Source organism: Anastrepha obliqua, chromosome 3 (assembly GCF_027943255.1).
Source record: "Anastrepha obliqua isolate idAnaObli1 chromosome 3, idAnaObli1_1.0, whole genome shotgun sequence".
Classification (NCBI taxonomy): domain Eukaryota; kingdom Metazoa; phylum Arthropoda; class Insecta; order Diptera; family Tephritidae; genus Anastrepha; species Anastrepha obliqua.
In genome coordinates this window covers 95,477,412-95,499,232 of record NC_072894.1, presented here as the reverse complement: position 1 = coordinate 95,499,232, position 21,821 = coordinate 95,477,412, and the positions used below count along the sequence as shown (strand labels likewise).

The 21,821-nt window shown below is 36.8% G+C and overlaps 3 protein-coding genes across 5 annotated transcripts in view; 1 reads left to right on the top strand and 2 right to left on the bottom strand.

Annotated features, from left to right (window-relative positions):
• The window catches only part of LOC129242693 (protein furry-like), a 49,078-nt gene extending 40,511 nt beyond the window's left edge, over nt 1-8,567 (top strand). The window contains exons 17-20 of the mRNA XM_054879487.1: nt 471-1,433; nt 1,502-1,747; nt 1,810-2,176; nt 7,910-8,567. Coding sequence (XP_054735462.1) covers nt 471-1,433; nt 1,502-1,747; nt 1,810-2,176; nt 7,910-8,106 — 1,773 coding nt within the window. The 3' untranslated portion in view covers nt 8,107-8,567. The remainder of the gene's footprint in view (nt 1-470; nt 1,434-1,501; nt 1,748-1,809; nt 2,177-7,909) is intronic.
• A 5,017-nt stretch (nt 8,568-13,584) lies between these two features.
• LOC129240830 (peptidyl-prolyl cis-trans isomerase D) lies at nt 13,585-15,577 on the bottom strand. Its single transcript, XM_054876844.1, has 6 exons — nt 15,449-15,577; nt 15,144-15,388; nt 14,888-15,076; nt 14,706-14,834; nt 14,372-14,650; nt 13,585-14,296 (listed from the first exon to the last, which is right to left on the bottom strand). Exons 1-6 carry the CDS (start codon nt 15,522-15,524, stop codon nt 14,078-14,080), a joined length of 1,137 nt encoding a protein of 378 aa, XP_054732819.1. The 5' UTR covers nt 15,525-15,577; the 3' UTR covers nt 13,585-14,077.
• Nucleotides 15,578-21,148: 5,571 nt separating this feature from the next.
• The window catches only part of LOC129240212 (laminin subunit gamma-1), a 33,597-nt gene continuing 32,924 nt past the window's right edge, over nt 21,149-21,821 (bottom strand). For all 3 annotated transcript variants that reach the window (XM_054875859.1, XM_054875858.1, XM_054875857.1), the window contains exon 16: nt 21,149-21,779. In XM_054875859.1, coding sequence (XP_054731834.1) covers nt 21,568-21,779 — 212 coding nt within the window. In that variant the 3' untranslated portion in view covers nt 21,149-21,567. The remainder of the gene's footprint in view (nt 21,780-21,821) is intronic.

Genomic DNA, 21,821 nt, shown 5'->3' with positions numbered 1-21,821 from the left:
CATTTATAGACCTAATTGCATTGCTTGCATTTGCCTTCGCTCAGGAACGAGATTACTCGAGCTTGGTTAGTGTGGGAAATATTTTTTACTGAACTGGAATTTGAATTTGATTTCAGTGCTTATGTTTTTGTTGTTTTAATCTTTGCTTACACTTTACGTGCCAACTGCTAACCGCAGTCCTTGACAACTTCGACCATAACTGGATCCATTGCAACCAGACAAAGCGTAAGCGTTCTTTTCTCATTATAAATTTTTTCTTTTTTCATATAACTTTGTCATTAATTAAAATATTTTGTAAAATGATTTCTATTGCTTTCACTGTGCAGCGGATGTTTATAAAATACACACCCACACACACTGAAGCATATGCACTCGATATTGTTTTTGGAGCATATATCTGTTTTGAAAATTAACGGCACTTGTTCCTTTGTTTTAAAAAATTTCTCTTACTCTCGATTTCCTTCGTGCAGGTGATTTTCAGCCAATCGTCCGATCTAATGGAGCGTCAATCGTCCGCTGCATCCTCTACAGAAGAAACCTCTGGCCCGCAAGGTGATCTGAGTAGTGGGTCACGGCGGGACGACGGCCAGCCTGACTTTACCGTCTTCAAAGATTTCGATTTTCTCGAATACGAAGACAGCATTGCCGGCGAATCGACAGACAACTTCAATTGGGGCGTAAGACGTCATCAATTATTCGAAGGCGATGAAGAACGCTTGACTTGTGGCAGTGGCATTGGCGGTGGTTCAATCAAGGGTGGTCACTCATCGGCGCTAGAGGACAGTTTTAGTGAGAAGACGCCAATTTTGAGCAAGAGACGTCGTCAAACTGCAGATGATTCATCTGACGAGGATGGCGAATCGGAGTCGCCAATTGATGAAGATCATCGCCAAGCTTTTATAAAATCAGCATACAATGTGGGCCCGCCCACTTCGCTAAGTTTACGTGAACGTCGTCGTCGCAATTCTGTTTCACGCAGCGATACGAGCGGCTCTAGTGCCGGTGACTTGGGCGACATAACGCCTTGCAATGCATCTCCTCATTTGCCGGGCATTATACGTTTCGGCGCACCCATACGTGACGAAGCCGAGGAGAACTGGCGCAAGCAACTTCAATCGATGCTGATCAATCAACCCTCGGCGCATACATCGGAGTTGCTAATGCAACTTTATCGACTTATAAAGGAGTTGACCTTCAAGACGATCAGCATATCGAAGGAGGCAAAGAAATACTTTACCGGCATTGGCTCACAACTTGGCAACCGCATTTCGCTGTTCACAGATTTGCTCAGTTCGCGTGCGGATCCACCGCGTGTGTGGTGTAGCGATACACAGACCACCACTCCTCGCCTATTCGAAACATTGCGTTTCAATGTGTTGGAAGTGCAAGAGCACTTGGAGACTTTTTTCGACCGAAAGGATCAAGTACTGGAGGTGAGTGGTAGCGTAGGTTATGAGATGAAGTATGTATTGTAATTGAAGCATTTCACATTTACTTATAGTGTCTCGATGCGGTGAAAACATCTTGCAAATTGTCGCTCTTCAATGAAGCAGACGTGGCGGCGTCTAGTATGGAGTTGGCGACGAGCACCAACATTGGTTACATGACTTTCGATCCAGCCTCCTCTGAAGTGGTATTAGATTTGGGTCGCGCTTTGTATAAATTAATGTTTCAACTTTTGCTACTCATCGAGTCGAATCACAAAATATCCTCGAATGTTGTAAATCATTTTAGAATCAATGAAAACGTAAGTTACACTTAGTATTTTTAACTCATATTGTGACACCCTTTGATGTATCTTCGTTACAGATGCATGACATATCCGATTTATACGCATTGGTGCGCGATGCTTTGGTACGCAGCGTCAGTGAAGCTGAGCTCGAGTGCTTCGAGGCGGCGTCGACATCCACCGAAGGCGAACACACACCCACCCCCTCACCAGGTATACCCATGACAAGCGAGGAATTCGAAGTTACGCTACAAGAACTTATCGAGTCGCAAAAATGGTCTGTAGCTATAACGCACGTGCGCCAATATAAACGCATCTCCCAAATGACTGCATCCAATCCCAATTTGACCATATTTAGCTACAGCAATTTGGATAACCGTTTGAAGTTCGATGAAATGTCCATCATACTGAATGCATATGCTCAAAGCATAATGAAGGATCGTACGGGTATGTACAAATTTTATTAAATGCGCCTAAAAGACACAAAGTTGACTGTCTGCATGAGTTATTGACACCTGTCAAAAATCTTGCTTTGTTCCTTTAATGGTTGTTGCTAATAGCCTAATATGATAGTAATGTAATCGTTGAAACTGCAACAATTTTCTCAAATAAGAGTGCCAATTTTTTTATTTGAAAAAGTGAGTCCAGTAAAGCTTTTCAGACACTTGTTCACATGAACTAAATATGAATGCAACCGTACAGCAGGCATGTTTGTTGCTTCCCATATAAACTAACTTTAGCCTCCGTTCGTCTGCGGAACCGTTAACCCAAGCAAAAATCTGCCCACCTAAAAGTTAACCGCTACCACTCAGAGCTTTCTCTCTGATTTTTCTTACATTCTTCTTCTATGTGTAGAGATTAACTTAGACAGGAACTTCGGGAATGAGCGAATTGCCAATCTAACAACCAAAAGCGGTTTAAAAACTCATATTTCTCCCGAAGGATAAGCTAGAATGCTCACAGGCCATTGCAGACTGCGCAGCCAGCGGTCCACTGATTCTTGTCGTCTCTGCGACGAATCCCAGAGGGCTCCAATGCACCTTCTCCTTGAATGCAACGCTATAGCGCAGAGGATGTTGAGACATCTCGGTCATTCGCTGCCAAAAGATAGATACATACGCTCAGTCCAACCCAGCTCTATTGTAAGTTTAATAACGGAAATGTATCTGGATGAGAAACTGTGATGAGTATAGGGCACAAAATACCATGAAGTCGAAGAGCACATCTCAAATAAATCCAAATCTAAATCTAAATCTCTACACTATTTCCACGCAACCATTTTTGTCAGATATATAACGGGTGATCAATCATGAGGTGCTTTTTTCAATAGTTAAAAAAAAAAAAAAATGTAAATTATGTTCAAAACCTTTATTTATCATTTGAAAGGACATTCTTTGACATTTACTTTTTGAATATGACTTCATTGAAATGTTGGCCGCAACTACGCTTAAGGTGATCCATTCTGAAGGTCCAATTTTCAATCACTCGTTCGAGCATTTCGACTGGTATATCGTGAATAACACGCGTAATGTTGGCTTTCAGAGCTTCAATCGGAGCTGGTTTATCAGCATAGACCTTGGACTTCACGAATCCCCAAAGAAAAAAGTCCAAAGGTGTGATATCACAAGATATTGGTGGCCAACTCACAGGTACTAAACGTGAAATCAGCTGCTCTCCGAAATGACTTCTCAATAAAGTCATTGTTTCACGAGCTGTATGGCAAGTGGCTCCGTCTTGTTGAAACCAAATGTCGTAGAGATCATTAGATTCAATTTCAGGTAGCAAAAAGTCCGATATCATGGTACGGTAGCGAGCACCATTCACAGTTACGTTGCGGCCATCATCATTTTTGAAAAAATATGGACCGATGATTCCACCAGCCCATAAACCACACCAGACCGTTGTTTTCTCTGGGTGTAAAGGTAGCTCTTGAACCTGTTCTGGTTGCTCTTCATCCCAAATACGGCAATTTTGCTTATTGACGTAACCATTGAGCCAGAAATGCGCCTCATCGCTGAACAAAATTTTGCTCGAAAACAGCGGATCTTCTTCAATCTTTTCAAGAGCCCAATCAGCAAAACGGTGACGTGCAGGAAGGTCATTTGGCTTTAGTTCTTTTACGAGCTGTATTTTGTATGCTTTTAAATGAAGATCCTTCCGTAAAATTGACCAAGTTGTTCCATACGACAGTCCAAGTTGCTGAGAACGGTGCCGAATCGGTTCATCGCGGTTTTCACGTACACTCTCTGCTACTGCCGCTATATTCTCAATGCTTCTTGCTGGACGTGGTCTATTCGGTCGAGAATTATCCACCAATGAATATTCGGATTCAAATTTGTTGATGGTATGTCGAATAGTGTTTAAGGCAGGCCGATTATGTTGACCATAATGCGGTCTAAGCGCACGAAAAAAATTTGTCACAGAACGCTGATTTTCATAATACAGTTGAACAATTTGTAGACGTTGTTGCGGTGTGAGTCTTTCCAAGATGAAATGCCAAACGCTGTTCAACAAATCCACGATGACAGTTTGCCACAACTCGCGCGCGATCTGTAAAAAAAACGCAAATGAAAAAAACTCCTCTTAATTGATCACCCGTTACATAGCAATTTTAACCAATTTTAACTGTAAATAACACCAAGTTACTACGAGCAAAAGCCCGTGCAAAATTAAAAACTACTTATTTGCTTGCGGTAAACCTTTGTCTTCGGCATAGTCTCCTTTTAGATTTATACACTTCATCCAACGCTGTTCTAGTTTGTTGATCCCTTCCGAATAATGAGATATGCCCAAGTCTGGAAAGTCGGGAAAATAGACAATCGTTTCTGTAATAATGAATAAAATCTTCTTTCTGCGAGCCATTTCTTCAAATTGGGGAACAAATAGTAGTCCGAGGGATCCGAGTGGTCCAAGTCTGGAGAATACGGAGGATGTAAAACGATCACAACTGCTGAGGCGTCTGTTGATGCGTTGTCGTGAATGGAAAAGAGTGATAAAAAAGGAAAATCACTCGACTTCCTCGATTCAAACCAATGCCAAACACAAAGAAATGGGCCGATTTGGCTGAAACTTGGTGTGTGTTCTTCCAAGAGATGCTACTAACTAAACGTTCACAAACGTACGCGCCAGTAGTGCCATTATCTCATACGTACGTCAGTTTGCGGTACCGCGATCACAAGTAGAGCACGGAGCCACAGCAAAACTTTCAAATCACAAGTCGTTCCTGGCTGGACGTAACTCGTAAGGCGATGTGGCCGGTTAGTCCAAAACTATGCAGCGCGAATTTGCATGCTCTGTAATGAGATTCTACTGGGATGTTAAAACCACTGGATTGGCACGGTATCGACAAGTTTTGAAAACAGAAAATCACCAACTTCAGAGACTCTCGTCTCAGCTGCTACATAAGCCCAGCATAACATTGAAACAATTACGCTCTGAATCTTGTAGGACTAAAATCGACCCGAAGAATTCGATATATTTTATGCATTTGAACAAACGCTGTTGCGGAATATAAAAGTTGTTATCGACAGAAGTGGCTGGGCATCTGATATCGCTCTAAGTAATGAGGATACTCTAGCATTCACAGGCGGCGCCTAAATTTATACTGAAATAGGATATGACGTATTATCTCAAAAAGCTTACATTCTTCAAGATTACTGCTATATTTTTCAAGCCGAGATCTATGCACTCGACGTGCCGGCAGACCCGGTGACTTCCTGTACGAATGCCAAATGGCGGTGATGTTCTCAAAAGAATAAAAGTGGTGTAAGAGTTTAAGAAAAAATATTAATGGTTGATATCCAGGGCATACTTAAGTTCTGCAGATAAAATTTTTGTCTCAGCTACATTTCATTTAAAGCATCCTTCGAATATAGAAGTGAAGTGAAGGTGACGTAAAAAATCCTGAATGTTTTTCGTTATATGTTTCTAGAGAGTTACATTTCAAATTTTATACATTGCATCGATTTGTCCTATACGGCGACTTAAAGGTGGCATTATATAGCGGACGTCTAAGGAACTCAAAAATTTGTCTGCTTATGGCAGGTGACCGCTTATGAGATAAGTGTAAAAAAATTAATAATATGTTATCGGGGTGTTAACATGTTATGGGAGAATTGTCAGCACAAGAGAAAAAAATTCTTAAGGATTTGTGGTACGTATAGGAAAAAGTGTCCGCTTATGGGAGGTTTCCGCTTAATGAGAGGTGTCCGTTAGCAGAGGGTACACTGTATATATGGCACATATTATACAATTGGCGCGTACTTCGTCCGTTTGGTGCTTGGCCGAGGTCCTCCTTCAATCCGTTCTGTGTGTCTTCTTGCTGTTCTACAAATGGAGGAACCTACAGTTTTTCGCTGCCTCCGAACGGCAGATGGTTTTTTGTTTTTTAGAACATTTTTCATGGCCGAAATACACTCTGAAGTTTGCCATTGCCTGCCGGAGTGAGAAAAACCTTTTCATCAATTGGTGTTGTGTACCCACAGTGGGTTTCGAACCCGACGCTCTTTACTGACCCAATACAGTATCGGATATAATGCAAAGCGGTAATCCCAACAATTCACTTCTGGTAGACCAACCATCAAAAATATTATAAAAATAATGAAAATTGTCGAGTTGACCGTGATGAGAGCTTTTACTGCATTGCCCAGAAATTGAAGATTGGGCAAAAAAAATTTTTGGAATAGTTTACATGAATATATTTATAACTTCATCATCATCATTGAAATACTACTGTGGGCAAAAAGTAAGGTGAATTTATTTGTCAAACTTCGCGGGATTAAAATTTCACTCTAGTTATTTTTTTCATGAGTTGGCAGCACTGTTAATAACATCTGGGCCAAATTTCATGTGAATGTCATTATCAGTAATATATTTACGCTTGTGCTTACCAAACGACCAATAGTGCATTTTTCGATTTTTACAATGTCTGATTTGATTGAGCAGAGAAGTGCCATCAAATTTGGTTTGCGGAATGAAATTTTGGCTGCGGAAACGTTTAGCATGTTGCAGAAGGCATTTGGTGATTCGACCATGTCGCAGAAAAATATTTATAAGTGGTACGAAGACTTCAAAGAGGGTCGAGAACGTGTTGATGACTTGGAGCGCTCCGGACGACCATCGACGTCAACAGATGACCAACACGTCAATAAAGTGAAGGAGTTAGTGCTCAAAAATCATCGGTTGACTGTTAAAGACCTCACTGATATGATCGGAATATCAGAAGGATCTGTAAAACCATTTTGAAAGACCATTTGGGCCTACGAAAAGTCAAATCTCGTTTGGTACCGAAAACTCTCAATTTCTTGGAAAAAAGTCGTCGCGTTGATGTGTGTGAAACAATGCTTTCAGACTATCAGGACAAGCTCAAATGCATCATTACGGGAGATGAGACTTGGATTTATGCTTACGACCCTGAAACAACCGACCAATCAAGCGAATATCGTGCTAAAGGCGAGCCCAGACCGAAAAGAGCACGTCAAAGTCGTTCAAAAATAAAGGTCATGATGACAGTTTTTTTCGATTTTCGTGGTGTGGTGCACTATGAATTACTTCCACCTGGCCAAACTGTTAATAAGGAATATTATTTGAGCGTTATGCGTCGTTTACGTGAAGCAATTCGTCTAAAAAGACCAGAATTATGGGCCAACAACTCTTGGTTTTTGCATCACGATAATGCACCGTCTCACACTGCACTCGTTCTTCGTGACCATTTCGCCAAAAATTCTACGCATATCGTTCCGCAACCACCGTATTCGCCTGATTTGGCTCCGTGTGACTTCTGGCTATTCCCAAAACTCAAGAGACCACTCCGGGAACGCGTTTCGAGTCGAGTGAGGAGATAAAAGCTGAATCGAAGAAGGTGCTGATGACTATAACGGAAATGGACTATTTGGATGGACTATTTCATCGAGAGGGGATTATTTTGAAAGGGATGAAATTGATTTACAAGAATAAATAAAGATTTTTTCATTTTACAACCAAATTCACCTTATTTTTTGCCCACAGTAGTAAAGCAAAAAGCGTTCAAAACTTTTAACTTCGCCTTATATTATATGAAGATTGACTTCGTACGAACTTACAACACTTCTTTTCTTATAAAATTGACTTTATTTCTTTACTCTGAATTTTCTCAGCGTTTACCTTAGATTGCTACATAACTAAGTACTCTATTTTTTTCAGAGGCTTTTATCGTTTCAAAATCTGATTCGGAGCTCTTCGAGGTGTACGCAATACTATCGGAGAACTTGTACCATGTATCCAGTGCACTCACGACCATGGAAATCAATATGAAAAGCTACTCCGGCAGTTCAGCCGCTGCAGCAGCGGCCCTTGCGGCGGCCAGAGGGGAAAGCAGCGATGCAGTAACAAATCTTTGAGAACCTCCTTTTCACATTGTCAAAATTTTCCATTTAGTACTACATTTTAACATAAAATTTCGAACGAAATTAATTAAATTTATTTAAATAAGACAACTACTAAAGAGCAAAGAGATGTGACATCACTGATTGATATACATATATCAATCAGACAGATTTTAAGCGATAAAAAAGTTTGCACAAGTGAATACAAGTGGTTTATTTTAGTTATTTCTTATCTAATAGCAGTAGTTTAGTTGAAGAAATGTTTTTGTTAGAAAGAGAAATTATGTTATATTTATGTGTTAGTATTTTATTTTCATATAAATGTGGAATCCATTTAATCCATTCAGATATTATGTGATGAGTTTTTTAAATTTCGCAATCCATTCAAGTTGCTAATTAAATATTTTGACTTAAAAACTATTTGATTGAAAATTGTGTGCAAATACTCCTAAATAGCAGATTTTATTTATTTTGATTGCTGTTATTACGTCGAATAAAATCACCACAAAAATTAATATATTTCTTTCATTATTCAAATTTAATGAAATTTATTGTGTAAAAACTTTATTGGTATCTTATACAGACAAAATGGTCCACGTAAAACTTACCTAGATTGCTTTCACTAATGAGGATTTTGCGCGAATTTTTTGGTCCAACCGATTGCAAACGGCCTGCAGCATTAGATCTTCCCATTTTGCGTCTCGTTGTAGTTGGAATTAGGCTTCGAATTTTTTTCGAATTCAACACCCGACCTGCATCAGAATCATGCTTTCCCGCATTCACATATTTTGTACCGAAAAAATGTTGCAGTACTATCAATTGTTGAGCTTCCCCAATGCATTTTCATCACATAGAAATTTGTCATTTTGACTAGTACTGGTATAAGTGTCAATAACAAAAATAAAATGTTACAGGCAGCCAGAATTTTGAATTTAAATTGAAAGACCACTCAGCTCATCATCGGCGCGCGAGGGCTTCGTCCGTCTTTCAGAGTCATGATATGTGATTCTTTTTTGTTTTTTTTATTTATTTATTCACTCTTTTCATCAATTAAAGTACAAATCAAATAGATTAATAATACTAAAGCTTAAATATTATATAATATTTGGTAAACAATACGGAAAGATACATTAATCACAATTCAAAAAGTGTATCTCCAGATTAAGTTTGAGTTGGAGAATATATCTAAATTTTTAGAAAATTGGTTAGAATGCTATATATAACATGCAAGCGGTACATTATGACTAAAATTGGTCTTGTAATTAGGTAAATGAAATATATTGCTGAGTCCTAAGTTACAAGTCGGACAATTAAAAACTATTAGCTCCAGTATGAGGGGGCATTTGATATGACCCATGGCTATGTCCCTTATAAACATTACCGAAGACATTTTTCTTCGCATTTCTCAAGTTCGCAATGCTAATAAAAGGCATCTACTTTTATATGCAGACAAATTGGGAGGGTGTCATTATTCTGTATTACAAAACTCTGGGTGACAAAATTCTGCTTTATTAAAATTCTGCTTTTTCAAAATTCTGCATGTTTAATGCGAACAATTCTGATTTATTCAAGTTTTGTGATTTTCGTCATACAAGAAGTAACAAAATAAACATTTATTCCATAAATATACATATGTATATGTTTAAGCGATAACAATATTTTAGTTTAGCCAATTACAATATTTTTTCCAATTCTTTTTAAATATGTAGTGTGACTTAATTCATTTCTTTTCTTAATAATCCTTCGCAGCGGTTCGTTTTTTAGAAGAGTTCTACGCAAAAATACTGTGGATTGCGTAGCCGGAGTTGGACTGATGAGGATTATTTTTTTGAAGCGCGGCCGAAGGCCGCCCACGCGAAAAGAAGTTCTACGCAAAAATACGGTGGATTCTATCGAAACTGATGAAAAAATTATTATTATTATTTTTTATTTAATATCTCGAATAATAATAAAAAATAATAATAATAATAAATTAAATAATTACATTACCTCTTTCACATTGTTAACATTTTGAAGCAGAATTTTAGAAAGCATAATTTAAAAAAAGGAGAATTTTAAAAAAGCAGAATTTTAAAAAGCAGAATTTTGTTTTTAGAATTTTGTACATACAGAATTTCGACAACAACCCAGACAAATTACAAGGCCAACGAAGGGAATGAATGGCAAATCTAGTGAAACGTTTCTGAACCTTCTCAATTCTTCAAGATAATCCATATAGAATGGATGCCAAATAATGCTGCAATATTCGAGGTTTGATCTAAGAAGAGAAAAAAAATCAGCGTAGAAATATCCTGGAACTCGCTATTACAAAGCCAAACAATGTTCCAGACTTGGCAATCGTAAAGTCTATATGTTTAGAAAGCGACGTTTTCGATGTAAATATGACCCTCAAGTCTTTCTTTCCATAAATTTGTGTGAGGGTGGTGGTGCCCACCTTGTAATCGAAATAATCGCAAGTTTGCGGCTACTGAAAGACAATTGCTGATATTTACCAGCATTAAGAGGTTAAGAGTTATCATCACACCATGCTCCCGACCTTGTTAAGTCCTTTTGAAGTCTTCCAGTCAGTTACGTCTTCTAAACGACTGTAAATTTTCAGGTCATCTGCACACATTAGACAACGCGATGTCACAAAATCGTCTGGGATATCATTAACAAATATAATACAGGGTGGCGCACGAATCGTGCTACAAAAACAAAACGTAATAACTTTTTTTCTAATCAATGTATTTAACTTTTTGTTTTTTTATTGTATAGATAATTCAATTTTATTTTATGTAACTAATTAGTTTTGAAAATAATAGAACGTAAATGACCTCCATGCTCATTCACGCATATGCGACACCTGATGAGAAAATTGTTCATTGCGCACTGAAGGGTTGAAGTCGGGATCGCCTCAATTATTGTTGTGATGGACTGCTTCAATTCAGTCAAATTACTTGGTTTTGCTTTATACACCTCTTGTTTGAGATAACCCCATAAAAAAATCTGGTGCAGTGAGGTCAGGTGACCTTGGGGGCCAGCGGAAAGTGGAATTTCTGGATATCAATTTATTTCTAAATTTTCGTTGGAGCTCCTCCATAACCGGTCTGGCTATATGTGCAGTTGCTCCATCTTGCTGAAACCAAATGCTGTTAAAAGGGATACGTCTTCGCCGCAGTTCTGGATAAAAAAACTCCTTCAACATGTTTAAACAACGGTCCCCATTTACAGTCTCTGTTACACCGTTTTCTTCGAAGAAGTATGGCCCGACCATGCACCTTGATGAAACTGCGCACCACACTGTGACTCGTTCTGGGTGCAGTTACATCTCATGGAGTATTTGAGATTTGATTGACTCCATATACGGCAATTTTGCTTGTTTACATTGCCGTTTAGATCAAAATGGGCCTCATCAGACATAAAAAAGCAATTTATGAAGTTGTTGTCTTCTTCGGCCATTTCAATAATTTTTTGGCAAAATTCCAGGCAAATAGGCAAATCCAGAGGGTTTAATTTGCTTGTGATTTGAACTTTGTACGGAAACAAGTTTAAGTCATCATGAACTATCCGCTGCAATGACCGTCTGCTAACTCCAATTTGCGCCGACAAGTTACGAGTCGAAACTCTTGGATTTGCCTGAATTGACGATGCTACAGCCGCGATTGTAGCTTCGACCCGAACATGGGGATCTCGATGGTACGGTCTGCGTGCGATGCTTCCAGATTCAGCAAACATGTTCACCAACCTCATAATGGTCCATCTGCTCGGGGGAGTGCCGCCAAACTCCCGCCTAAATTCCCTTTGGACGGAAATGATGGACTGCAAAGCATGGTACCGCTGCACTATCCAAATTCTCTTTTCGGTATCCCAAGCCTCCATTTTTTGTAAATCTAAATCTAATCTGCAAAATAAAAAAAAAACAAAAGCCGATTACTCACACAGAAAAAAAGTTATTACGTTTTGTTTTTGTAGCACGATTCGTGCGCCACCCTGTATTAAGCACGAGATGGCTACCTTGAGGTAACTTTGATGACATCAGATTTTATATTGTTTATACGAACGAATTGAGTTTTATCTGTGAGATAAGATTCAAACCACTTAAGTAAGCTAGGATGAATACCAATTGAACCCAGGTTTTTAAGTAGGATACTATGGCTGACTCTATTGAACGCTTTCAAAAAATCGGTGAATATGACATCTCATTGTTGGCCAGTTTCAAATTGTTTTAAGACAAAATTTGCGAGTAAACCTAATCTCGTAATAGTAGATCTACCCTTAACAAAACCGTGCTGATAAGGCGATATGAGATCTTGAATTGTGAAGAAAATCAAATCATGAACTAGTTTTTCAAAGAGTTTAGTGTACTAGAGATTTTGCAGTTAGGGCGATAATTTCGGTCATCCGACTTACTTCCAGACAAGTTTTTTCCAATTATGTTAATTAAAGATAATTGTTAATGGTTGTCCTAACGATGTGCATAGTTTTTTAATAATATGGGAAAGAAAACATATTCTCCCGGAGTTGTGTCATTGTTAAGGCCTAAAGGCCCCCGAGTACATTATTAAATGAGAGTTGGAAACCTTTAAATGTGGGTGACCTGTTAAAAGAGGCATTTTCTATTCCGGTATCAGATTGACAAACATAAACTGAACGAATCGTTATAGCATAAACTATGGTTTTTGGGGAATGTTGCTAAAATGACAGTTCTTGGTCGGCTATGAATTGGAGCTGTTGCAGCATCATAAACATTCCCCATACTTACATACGGGGAATGCTGTTGGAGTGACAGTCCTTGGCCCGATATAAATCCGGGTCGTTTCGGTAACGTAGAACCGACTGTCGTGGAAACGTATGAATTGGATTCGAAAGTGATGGTGTTGGAAGTGCTACTGAAAATGCCATTTAACGGTAACGGTGAGTACTAGAGCACTGATGGCCATACCGTAGAACAAAAGAGCTGGTCAGCTCTTTACTAAAGCAAAAAAAAAAAAATTAGCTCACGAAAGAGCCGATTATTCACTTACAGTTCTCTGTTCCGTAGACTTTGATCTGTTCAATTTTCCCTAGCCCACATCTTCAAGTTCTTCAAATGTCTAATAATTTTAATAGGTCAAGCCAAGGAGCACCAAGAGATTTGGTGGCTCCTAAAACAGTCGGGCTAAAAAGCACATTGTATGTACAGACTGAATCGACACAGACCTTTTAGGTGAATCAAGCCGCCTATTAACTTTCGGAAGACATACTGGGGTGTGAGTCACCCCACAAATATTTGATGGGTTGTAATTTGGTACGTATCCATAACATAGTTTAAATTCAATAATTTTCAAGGCTTGATATTTGTTTTATGTGACGAAAATTATAATCTAAGCCGATTTTTTTTAATTCAACGCCGCACCATCCTTTACTACACCTCAATTTTACGATAGATTGGGGGTGGGATACGGTACACTAGACAGGGCTAGTTTACTGGGGCGGCAGCCCTTGGTCGGGAAAAACCCGAAACAACACCTCAATTTTGTTCGCTGTGTTTTGAAGCTACTGCTCTAATTACTTTTGTTACGTTGAAAACTTCGAAATAAATTTCTGACGGTTTGTACTTTCCCACCATAATATTCGTATATGCTATTAGCCAAATAAAAAAAAAATGTAGCAGCTCTGTTCTTAGAGAGAAGAACTATTTTCAAAGTTAAAATCACCTTTGTTTCTCCACCGACTTTGCTCACCCATAAACGAAAATCTCAATTTTTTTTATTTTTTTTTAATAGCACCACTTCCTATATTTAAAGTACAAAATTGCTTTGAAAATGTACATAAATGCAGAAGACGTTCGGGACTTGCTTATGTACATATGCAAATAAAATTGATGCAAATATTATTTTTTAACAGCAAATTTGTACAAATTCATATTAAAAATATTTTGTATATGTAAACATTTAAGGATTATATTAAACTTATTAATTACTAAATATCATTCTAACCGAATTTGTTGTTGAGGTCCTATCGGTTATTTAAAGAGATTTTTCATCGCTTCCTTTTGTGTGCGGTTGTAGTTTGCAAGTAATTTTTTAGCTCGGCTTAATTCGCTCAGCACACTTTTATTCCCTGACATTATTTCATTCGCTCGATTTAAATCAGCAATGGCATTTTCATAATCTTTTAGAGCTATGCTTGCTTGACCACGGCGATAATAAGCCTTGCAACACCCTTCATCAAAACTTAAAGCCTAGAGTAAATTCATAGAGTTAAATTGGAGCTTTATTTTTATAACAAATAACAAATATTGTAACTTGGTACCAACCTCGTTGCATGCCGTTCTTGCGTTATCATATTTTTCCAACTTTAGTTCAACAGCTGCTAAATTAATTTGATTAATAACTGAAAAAGCATCTATTTTCTTTAGATCTTCAATAGTGCCGATAAGGTACTCGAACTCCTCTTTCTCAAAGCGTGTACGCAGTATATTGTAATAGCGATTTGCTTTTCGATACTTTCGACGCGCTTCATAATACCGTTGTTGAGTAAAAAAATGATTACCTGCACTACGTATACCAGTTAGCAAGGCTACCATTTCGTCGCCCTATAAATGGAATAACTAAAAATAACTTTGTATTGCGCTAATCCGTAATAATTACTGTATACGGAGTAAATTTTTTATCCCAATCTCGGGGGTAAGGCGGTAGTTTATCATCAGTCTCATCATTATCCAGAAAACCCCAATCTTCTCCGGGGTGTATTTCTCCACAGTCTGTAATTATTATATCCTGCAAAATATGCATGCATAACTTCACGAAGTAATTCATCTTGGCAAATTCACCTCTTCCGGTACACCATCTTCATTTGAAACCAGCTCCATATCAGAGATGATAGCCAAACCACGCAACACTTTACCGACAACCACATTTGTACCATCAAGGTTATTGCATGACACTGCGACAATGAAGAACTGCGAGTTGTTTGTGTTTGGCTCACCATAATTAGCCATACTAATAGCACCTTCTTCATGCTGTAAATAAGTAATAATACTAATAAATATAGATAAAATCGTAGTACGTCAATAAATTTCGACTCACCAATAGTGTGAAGTTTTCATCCTCGAAAATTGGCCCATAGATGCTCTCTCCGCTGGTGCCGTCGTTGTTGACTACATCTCCACTTTGCGCCACATACACTCGAGTGACTTTATGGAAGCGTATTCCTTTGTAATGCAGCTGCTTGCCTAATTTACCGTTGCCTTTTTCTCCAGTGCATAGCGCACGGATATTCTCTGCTGACTTAGGCACTACATCTTTCCGGAGCTCAATAACCATCCGTCCAGCTATTGATAAATTACGATTTTGAAATATTTCATCTTACTAGGGTGGGAAATTAAATTTACCAAACTCATTTCCTATTGTAATATCAAAGAAAACTAATGGGTTGGTTTCACAAACCGGCTGCAACAATTTGTTCATGTTTTAGAATAAAAAAATACAACTAATCGATGAAATAACAAGCAAATAACAAAAACAAAAGGAGTACTGCAAATTCATCGATATATGTGAAATCGATAATTTGATATACACCAGACGATATCAAGTTCTTCATTGGTCAGTTTGTATATCGTTTTCACAAATTTGTTTTTCTTTTCATTTTATTTAAAGTATCTCTAGAAAAAATATCACAGAAATGTATACAAATAATACAAAATACAAAAACAATAAAAAATAGTATTCAACTTCAAATCATTTTTTATTAAACAAAACCTTATTCTCCTTCCATTTTAACTTCGAAGTGATAACCATTGTACAGAAGTACGAGTAAAACATTCTGTTCTTCCTTTGTACAGGTACCCTAGTTGTGAATTTAACATTTACTTAGGAGTACAATAGTGTGAGTGCTTGGTCTGTTTGCTTGAGTGTATTGACGGGGTGCTATGCCAAATTGGATTTTTTGGTAACATTAAAAACTAATGGAATATAATAATACAAAATAATATCTTTTACTTGGAAAATTTACAATAAACAATAAATATTTTTACCGCATTTCTTAGCTATTAAATGCTTTTTTCGAGAAATATCTAAATTTGAACGAAATTTTCTGGATTTTTTGTTACGATTTTCTATGAAATTTAATAATTCTTTATGCAACCCTGTTAAGAAAAGAGTGTTTTGAGAGTAGGTGATTTCAGCTGTGGTTATTTTTTGACGACCAGCTGAGTGTATTTTTATTTATATATCTGTACTTCATGATGGAAAGAATAATGAGGTGGCGCCTATCGTGGTACCGTTACTTTGCGCTCAGCGAATTTGACAATGAGTTACGTTGTTTTAGCACCAGTATGGCCAGATTACCATTTTCGAAACTTGATTTAGAATTTTTTTTTGTTATTTAGTCTCGGAGTTTTACTTCGTTCTTCATGACATTTTTTAAATCTGTTCTAATTAAAATGTAATATTTATAGTGTTGTAAAATATACATTTTTTAAAAATTAGTTGAATAATTCACTCAGTTTTATTTAGCTTCATTTTCTTTAACATCTGGTAGCATTGCCCGCGATTGTAGTTGTTGTTGGCGTTCTTCAGGTTTCAGCAGTCAAATCTCTCCTTTGCTACTACAGTGTTGCCTAGCTTTGGATTTAAAAACGCAATAAAATGCCCATTTCAAGAAAATAAATACCAAATTTCTATTGAACTACTTAGAGAACTTTGTATGCGTTAGAAATTGTCTTTAAAATGTGCTTTTTTTTTAAATAAATGTGTATGGATATGTACAATTTAATTTATGAGTTTTTTTGTTAAAAGAAACTATTTTGTTAAGGGAACGACTTATTTGCTATATTTGAGGTTATGTAACAAAATAAAGTACTCTTTTTGTAAAAATGTCGTTATAGTTTTCTCAGTATATTCTGATATTTTGTTGCTTATTTTTACTATAGTTACACCTCTTGATGCCCTATGCCCCGCTTAGGATTGAGGATCGGAAGAAACGATTACACCACCATGGCTTAAATTCGCAATCAGTAAATTCAAACGCTTTTTAAAATGCGTAAAAAAGTTTTCAATCCTAAGAAGAATTGAGAGAAGAAGATTTAATATTCTTGCATAACCTTAAAAGGAACAAAAAATTAAATTTGCACTTCCAAAGTATCAAATTTTATAAGAATCAACAAATTTTCATTTTTTTGCACTAAAATCTTCTCAGAAAGACCTTTTTTAACCCTCTTTTGTTCAATAATATAATTTTTTTTAACTTACAGTATCGGTAGCTTTAATTAATTAATTTAATTAAAAACAAAAAGAAACAAACACCCAACTTAGAAATTTTCGCATTTTTTGTATAAAAAGCACTAAATTTATTGTGAAGAGCAAGCACTGCACAACTCGGCAAACGTGACGTCACACATTCTCTGATAGGCGCAATCTTGTTTCTATCATTCTTGTCTGTACTTATACAATGTTTGTAACTCTGTTGCAGATACTCAGCTGATACTTATCTTAAATACTGCAAATACAATAATTTGGGCGGTTTGCATTTGAGTGAGATTTTAACAATGAATTAGTTGTTAAAATTAGAAGTGGCGACTTGAAAATTTGTGACAGCGGCTTATTACTAGAGTATAAGAAATCAAGCAGTCAAGGCTTGATGCGGAAAGAAAGTGCGTTAAGACGGAAATAAAAAACAAGACTGTGACAAAATTTGCAAACTTCTTCAAACTAATTCAGTTGTATGCGTACGATATATTTACAAATGCATATTTCCCACATTTTCGGGAGCATTTAATGTAAGCAACGCACTTTTCACTAATGTCTGTGTTTGATAAATTAATAAAAATATAAGAAATAGCGAATTTGTTTAAAGTAAACTTCTTCCAACACAAATTTTGCTGTTCCGATTTTTCAGAGTTATGCGTATATGAAACGTTTAAATTCGAAATGCTCGAACGCTTAACATTTTCAAAAGTTGAAAACGTTTTAATATCGCTTCGCAATATTGCCATATTTTTTTATTTTTGACGTGACAACCTCTTATAATTCGATTTACTCGGCTGCACGCACGAAAAAATGTGTCGTTGTCTTGCTCATGCGTCGTTATCTTGCTCAATCGTCGTTATCTTGCTTGAACTGCAAGCGAGAGCGCGGAACGAACGACAAAGAGCACAATCGGCCCCCCATATTCGGCAACGTTCGACATCTGGCTCTCTCCTACTTGAGTGAGCATATATATGTATGTATATAAATTCACATATTTGTATTTGCATATGCATTTTTTCTGTGTGCATGGTAATGAACCATTTCTCTGTTGAGAATAGGACGATGATAGGAAAAGTAGGAAATGAAAGGGGGTGTTTCGAGTGTAATGTGTCTTGAAGAAGGCAAATCGATGATGTTGCCTCTTAGTGTTGTTGACTTATTAACATCTGATGCACAATCGAAATTGAACATATCGCACCCTAAATACAAAAGGGTCACAACTCAAAATTTTCCACACTCGAGCTTGACTTGTTTACAGTAGCACAGAAAAAAAACTATGTGACATATCACGCTGAAATTTGCCATGTAAGCTTATAACAGTCCTACCAAAAAACAAAAAATTTATTTTTGCTATATGTCATCCGCGAACCGTTTTATTGATAACGTCTAATTCATATTTGAGCAGAAGTACATTTTGAGTTGTGACCCTTTTGTATTTAGGGTGCGATATATTTCATGAATTTGATAAATGTTTCGTCATTTTTCACGTTTGCGTAAATGTAACTTGACCTATTCCATTGCAATTCCATTTACCTCCTCCTCTATATCCATACAAAATATCTATCAAACATATAACATAACAATAAAATTAAAATTTTGTTTTGAAAATTGCAACCATTACATCAGTATTTTCTTATGACGTTGTGACGTTAAACTATCGTCAGTAAACCGACTTTACAGACAACCTCTTTTTTATTTATTTTTTTAATTCCATTATGAATTACAATCTGTTAATACTAACAATAAGTAATTTGTGTTGGGGTTTGGAATTAAAATGTCCCTTCGCTTTGGAAGAGAACAGTATTGACTTTGGTGGTATTTAGTTATAATTTTTACTAATGCAACATAGTTTTCTATAATTATATTTATATTACAGTACGAACAAGATCTGTGGGTGTTTTGAGTTTTAATCTTCTTGGTTGAAGTTCCATTTTCGGTATCAGTCTCATTTCATAATTTTGTGCTGTAATAGTCGCAAGATATGCTTACTGCTGCTTCTTTTTACTGTTTCAGTGACAGTGTCTATGCCGAGGTCGCGGCTTCGGTATCAGAATCACTATTAAGAACCTCCTGGTGTCGGGTATAATGTGCCTTGATTAAAAATATATAATAAAATATGCCCTCGCATATGTACAGGGTGGGCCATGTAAAATTTGCTTTTTGAATCGGCTATAGAAAAAAAAAAACGAATCAATATTTTTTCAAACTTTTTTTATTTTGAAGACTGAACATTATCATTTATGAATGAAAAATTATATCGTTCAAATGACTGCTTTACAGTAGGCCATTCGATCAACCCAATTTTTAAGCACATTTGCGATTATTTGGGCTCCAATTTTATGAATGGCAACTTCGATTTCGTGCTTTAAAGCATCAATCGTCTCTGGATGGTTCGCATAGCATTTGTCCTTAACGGCTCCCCACAAAAAATAGTCCAACGGGATTAAATCAACGGCCAATTGATATCGAAATTTCGGCAGATTATTCGGTTTTCAAAAACGGTAGCCACAAGTTCGAGTGTAACTTTGGCAGTGTGACAAGTTGCACCGTCCTGTTGAAACCAAATGTCGTCCATGTTATCCTCTTCAATTTTTGGAAACAACTCGTTGAGCATGTCACGGTAACGCTCGCCATTTACTGTAATCGCGGCTTCTCGCTTTTCGAAAAAAAAAATGGCCCGATGATGCCGCCAGACCAAACACCGCACCAAGCAGTGACTCGTTGTGAATGCATTTGCTTCTCTACAGTAATGTGTGGATTTCCTGAGCCCCAAATTCGACAATTTTGCTTATTGACGTAGCCACCGATGTGAAAATGAGCTTCATCAGAAAAGATGATTTTTCGGTAAAAATGCTCATCTTCGGTCAAACGATTTTCTGTCCATTTTCCCAATTTTGTTCAAGCGTATAGGGTCCCATTTCGTAAATGTCAAACCTTTATGTAAATTATGAACACATTTGACATGTCTTTTGTGTTACCATTCTCAAAAAAATAGGTGGTTTAAAAAGCAAACGCTATATGGCCCATCCTGTACAATTTTCAATTAAATTTTCTTAAGATAACCTGCGCAGCTTATTCAAAATTTACTATATAATCTACAACGGTCTTGTTGTGAGTGCTGTGCTTTTGCCACAAGAAAAAAAACTCGTGAGGGTCGTATAACCCCAATATACTATACTTATGTATATGTTAGTGTGTAATGTAGTAGTGAGCAATGAATGGCATTGCTATTGTATGTAAAAGTTTGGACTAGGCCTGTGTTCAGATTTGTGAACCAATTTATTTGTTGCTGGATTACGCTTTTTTTTCTTTCTTCGTTACTATTTTTTCAGACCAAGGAATATTAAAAATGGTGTTTCCTGTTTCGTATTACCCCGCAAATAGGGGCCGGAATGATGAGAACTATGCTGCAAACTAGACTTACTTTTTCTTATAAAGCGAATATTCTTGAAAAATATTTAACGATGTTTTGTTTTAGGGTAGTCGGATGGGCAAGTATACGAGCAAAAAAGTGAGCATGAGTTCCGCACGTAGCAATTTTTGAACAGTAATAATTTATTCTCTTTTTTTGCGGTATCTTGATGTTTAATATTTTGTATTCGGGTATTTACAAACACTTAATATAGTGATACTGAAATGCTTTCATCGGGAATTAAAACAAGCTGGAAGATTTAGATATAATTGGCGCTTACACACTTTTTTGGGTGCTTGGCGCCACACTGTCGAAGAGAAGTTTTTTAATTTTGTTAAAATACGTTACCATACTTTTTAGACCACTCAATGTTAATTGTATTCTCATATATTTTTATTCAATTAGTTTAATTTTTGTAAAAATTAAGCCTTGGTAAAAATGTTACATGCCGAATTTTTATTGCAGTTGATGTTCGTTAATACAGGGTTTTAGTAAATTAGAGAGTACAGTTTAGTCGGATGTTATAACGAATATACCATGTACATACAAATATTTATGGACAAAAATTCAAAACCAAAAATTTATAGGTCCATTTTTTGTTCATTTCGGGAATAACAACTTAAAGAAAATAAGGGCGTATACATAAAAAAAACAGAATTGAAACACATTTTAAAGCTTAACTTAATTTTTTTCACTAAAATATTTTTATATGAGACACTATATAGTATTTGGATTTTTAACTTCTCACTTCGCATGCCCTACTACAAATATCCATTCAAAATCTTTCCAGGTATGCTTTTCTGAGTTTGTTTCTGTGGTTTATTGGGCAGTGTTTAGCGATTCACAGATCGCTTATGGCTCCAGTCGACTACGCGAATAACAATCGTTGGGTAGTGCTTGAGCTATCGCACGAATATTTGCAACTTGCTCTTCCAAATCGTATAAATCTTTTTCATACTTGTCGATCCATTTCTTTTGCGCATTGCGTAAGTCGCGGAACTTCTCAATACGTCCCGTTAAATTGACTCGATTCAATTCGATCTCCACTTGATCGAGGCGACTTTCTATGTGAAGAATGTGAATTTGGTAATATGTGCGCAATCATT